Source organism: Carlito syrichta, unplaced genomic scaffold (genome assembly GCF_000164805.1).
Source record: "Carlito syrichta isolate Samal-C Ts95f unplaced genomic scaffold, Tarsius_syrichta-2.0.1 Scaffold311834, whole genome shotgun sequence".
In the NCBI taxonomy this organism is placed as follows: domain Eukaryota; kingdom Metazoa; phylum Chordata; class Mammalia; order Primates; family Tarsiidae; genus Carlito; species Carlito syrichta.
The window spans coordinates 137,305-142,167 of NW_007255930.1; the positions used below are offsets into that span (position 1 = coordinate 137,305).

At 41.3% G+C, this 4,863-nt stretch overlaps 1 protein-coding gene across 5 annotated transcripts in view; it reads left to right on the forward strand.

Moving 5' to 3' along the window:
- The window catches only part of ESRP1 (epithelial splicing regulatory protein 1), a 71,140-nt gene extending 66,513 nt beyond the window's left edge, over positions 1 to 4,627 (forward strand). For all 5 annotated transcript variants that reach the window (XM_008069161.2, XM_008069159.1, XM_008069162.1 and 2 more), the window contains one exon: positions 3,087 to 4,627. In XM_008069161.2, the coding sequence (XP_008067352.1) occupies positions 3,087 to 3,107 (21 nt within the window). In that variant the 3' untranslated portion in view covers positions 3,108 to 4,627. The remainder of the gene's footprint in view (positions 1 to 3,086) is intronic.
- The last annotated feature ends 236 nt before the right edge of the window (positions 4,628 to 4,863 follow it).

Sequence of the window (4,863 nt, forward strand, 5' to 3'; positions counted from 1 at the left end):
AACTCACACACAAAAAAAATAATAATTTTTTTAGTTGGAGTCTCACTCTGTCGCCCAGGCAGGAGTGCTGTGGCATGCTTTTGGCCACTGCAGCCTCGAACTGCTGAGCTCGGGTGGTCCTTCCAATTTGGCCTTCCAAGTAGCTAGGACTACAGGCACACGCCACCACACCTGGCTAATTTTTTTATTTATTGTAGAGGTAAGGTTACCAAGTTGCCCAGGCTGGTCTCGAACCTATGGGCTCATGTAATTCTCTCACCTTACCTCCCAAAGTGCTGGGATTATAGGTGTAAACTAGTGTGCCCGGCCAATTCCTGCACTTTGGGAAGCCGAGGTAAGAGGATTGCCTGAGCCCATGGTTTCGAGACCAGCCTGGCCAACTTGGTGAGACCTCATCTCTACAATGAATCAAAAAATTAGCCGGGCACGGCAGTGCATGCTTGTAGTTCCTGCTTCTTGGAAGACTGAGGTGGAAAGTTTGCCTGAACCCAGCAGGTCGAGGCTGTGGTGGCTGTGAGCATGCCACTGCACTCCAGCCTGGGTGGTAGAGTGAGACTCCAACTAAAAAAAAAAAAAAAAAAAAAGCTGGGATGGGTGGCTCAGCCTGTAATCCCGTGCTTTAGGAGGCTCAGGTGAGTGGATTGCCTGAGCCCGTGGGTTCGAGACTCACCTGGGCAACTTGGCGAGACCTTATCTCTACAATAAATCAAAAATTAGCTGGGCGTGGTAGCGCATGCCTGTAATTCCGGCTACTCGGAAGGCTGAGGTGGAAGGATCGCCGGAGCCCAGCAGGTCGAGGCTGCGGTGGCCAGGAGCTGCCACTGCACTCCAGTCTGGGTGACAGAGTGAGATTCCAACTCAAAAAAAAATCAAGAATAAAAAAATAAAAAATGTGTGTTTTGCTGTACTAAGGGGAACGTTTTCTCCATAGTCTTCTGATGTGATTGATTGGCTAGTGGTTAGAAGTCATCAATTTTCATTGTTATGGCAAAACTCCATTGAATACCACTGGGATTAAAAAACGTCTCAAAAGGGCAGCCCCCTCGGTTCCCCTTCCACTGTGAGAGCTTTTCTATCCCAATGAATCCTGCTTTCTCAAAAGCATAAAATTAAAATTAAAAAGTCTGAAAAGGCTACTCTTTACTTTTTTCTGGCCTTTCTTTATTTTAACAATATGGAGCATTAATATGGAGGTTTAATCAGGGGCATCCACAAAGGTGATGTTTCCTAGTATAGGGTGCTCCTCATGGGAAAGGGGGTATTCATGGACTCTAATCACTAACAGACCCAGGGTTGACTAGCTTAGCTGGATCCAGGGTGTCACTCTCTATCATGTCTCTCAGTGAGGTATTCCTAGCAACACCTGGTCTACACCCTCATATTCTCAAGGCCAGAAACAAGGCAGGAATTGAGTTTCACTGACCTGGCTTATGTCTATCTCTGAAGCACTATGGCCTGGGATATGCAGGGTTCTAATTGGCTATATCTGGGTTAGACATTTGACTTAGTCATAGAATTGCCTCTTTATGGGCTTGAGACAGGGTAAGATGGCAGTCCTTCAAGAAACAGGCAGGTGCGGTTGCCAAAAGAAATGTAAAGTTGATATTGGGCAATAGTGTTGAGTCATTGTTAGGTTTTCTGACATGTGTAATGGTTTAAGCTGAGTGCCAAATTGTGTTCTTCTTGCAAACCAAGTTAAAAATCATGGATTCTAACAAATAATACAGTATTTCAGTGTTTTAAGTGTCTGTGCCAATTGTAGAATCTGTCATTAAAGCAAATTTAATGTTGACCATTTAAAGTTTTTTTGGTGTGTGGTGTATAAGTAAAATAGTGTACTGGAAGCAATCAGCATTAGTTCACATCCTATATCTGCCAATTATTAACTTCATTGCTCTGTGCATCTATGTGCTTCTATCCCACCTCTGAAATGGGGATAACAAGATCATCTACAAGGTTGTGTGTGGAGATGAAATTAAGACACATAAAGGTTCTACTCAACCAGCTACTGCCATATAGAGCTCCTATGTTTGCTACTTTTTCGTATCTTAGTGCTTTTTAATTTTTTGAGTCAGATCCTCACTTTCTCACCAGGCTGAAGTGTAGTGGCATGCTCATGGCTTCCACACCCTCAACCTGCTGGGCTCTGGCAATCCTTCTGCCTCAGTTTCCAAGTAGCTGGAACTACCAGCGTGTACCCCTAAGCCCCACTAATTTTTTGATTTATTGTAGAGATGAGGTCTCACCCCCACCTCCCAAAGTGCTGGGATTACAGGCATGAACCATAGCATCTGTCCGCCTCAATGTTTCTTAATGATTTGAATGTTTTTGTAGAAATTATTTGAAATTTCTTGTACTGTAATTTAATTTTGGGAATTTGTCTGGGCCAGTTGCAGGGGCTCAAGCCTGTAATTCCAGCACTTTGGGAGGCTGAGGTGAGAGGACTGCCTGAGTCCATGGGTTCAAGAACAGCCTGGGCAACTTGGCGAGACCTCATCTCTACAATAAACCAAAAAAATTAGCCTAGTGTGGTAGCATGCACCTGTAGTTCCAGCTACATGGAAGGCTGACTTGGAAGGATCGCCTGAGCCCAGCAGGTTGACACTGGAGTTGCCATGAGCTTGCCACTGCACTCCAGCCTGGGCGACAGAGTGAGACTCCAACTAAAAGAAAAAAAATTTTTTTGTCTTAATGGTTTTGTTTACTTTGATATTGGTATTGAATGTCTAATATCAGAAGAATGCTGTGATAATTTGGGGATCCAGACTAAGGAATGGATGAAGTAGTCTTCACAAAGGAACTGAGTCACATGGAAAGTTGCAAACATATTCAATATATTTGACAATACAAAGGATAGGGAGTTGTGCAAATTTCCAATTATTATGCAAGCCATGTAAATTTCTTTGCTGCTGCTGAACTCTCCAAGCATTTGCCATAAAAATGCCTACTGTGTCTGTGAAACAGAAGCTTGAACTGTCTTAAATTAGGCTTTTTTTTTTTTTTGTCCTTGTGGAACATGAAATCAATTTTTTTGAATGTTGAAAACTAAACTTAGGGACTGTAATATTTCCTTTCATTTCTTTCAGTGTTTGAAAGATGTGTGGTGATCTTGAAACCGTCTGACACAAGAACTTCTAGCAACTCCAGGGGAAGTTTTTCTACTCAGGCTGCAGAGTTTCAGCAAACATGATTGGACAGTGGGCCTGTGCCTTATCTTTTGGTGGAATGAACTTGAGCCAGTGAAGCCAAATCCTTATAGCAAGCAGCATGCAGCATTACCTGGTTCCTTGCTGACTGCAAATAGCCATTTACAATGTGAATTTGAAATCAAATGTCTCCATCACTTGCAGTGAAAGTGGCATCATAGGTGTGTCCCAAGTTTTAAGTCTCAGATTAACAAACACTCCACTATTGTCTACCATCTCCATCATGAATTCTGTTATGGACGCTTCATTTCTGTATTCCCAGTCTTTTCCATCTCTGTGTCTTTGGCACAATCCTGCCCTCTTGCTAAGTAATTCATGTGTAAGGCCTTGGAATACTTTAATCACACACTCAAGAAAAGGAATGAAATAAAACCGGTATTTTTCCTAGTCTCTTGGCCATCATGATGTCTTATAGTTAGAAACCCACTAAAACAATGTTTTAAACACCTGAAGATAAATGATAAGAAATGGTACACCCTCCCCAAAACATATCAAGTTTAAAGTTTGAATCTTTTTCTCGGCAGGTACCAGTTGTAAATAATGACCTAGGGGCCAAAATGCAAAACCAAAAATGAAGCAGCTACACGTAGTTAGTAATTACTAGTTTGGGCTGTAATTGAATGTTTTGGCTTCATATGTATTATTTTATATTGTACTTTTTTCATTATTGATGGTTTAGACTTTAATAAGAAATTCTATAGGTTTTAATATCACAGAAATGAGACTATTTGGACAATGTATTCTAGAAAACAGTATACTAACTCAAGTGAACACTTGTATATATTAAAATAACCTTGAACCTTTTTCTCTAATGCCTTAACTGTCGAATAATTAGAATTCTTAAAAGCATAGTACCATAGTCAGCATGCTAGACTGAGAGGTAAACACTGATGCAGTTAGAGCAGGTACTGATGCAGTCAGTGTTTAGCACTGTGTGTTTAGCTATGTTTATGCTATAAAAGTGCAATATTAGACACTAGCTAGCTAGTACTGCTGCCTCATGTAACTCAACTCCAAAGAAGAAAACAGGATTTGATTAAGTGCGTTGAATGTTGATATATCTTTGTTAACACGTATTGTCCTTTGCTTGGATGCGATGCCATGCAGATTTATATGGCTGCTATTTTTATTTACTTTGCATTACTTTTGATTAACACCTTGAATGGAGAGCCAAATATTTTCCTCTTCAGCTGACCAGCAATGGCCCTTTAACTGCAGTAGGGAACAAAAATTTTGTGTGAAAAGTGGTGATAACTGGCACTTAAGATCAGAAAAACTGTTCTTCATACTTGATGCCTTAAGATGCTGTCTGCCCAAAGCTCTGAAAGACTTTACGATAGGCAGTACTACTTACTACAATACTACTGAGTTTTTGTAGAATTGTTAACATTTGATAATAAAACTTGCCTGTTTAATCTCAATGTTTGCATTCTTTTTTTGTCACTAGAAGAATTATGGGGCTGGTGAGGTGGTTCAAGCCTGTAATCTCAGCTCTTTGGGAAGTGGAGGCAAGAGGATTACTTGAGCTCAGGGGTTTGAGACCAGCCTGAGCAACATGGCGAAACCTGATCTCTACAATAAAACATCAGCTGGGCAGGTTGGCACATGCCTGTGGTTCCAGCTACTTAGAAGGCTGAGTTGGAAGAATCGCTTGAGC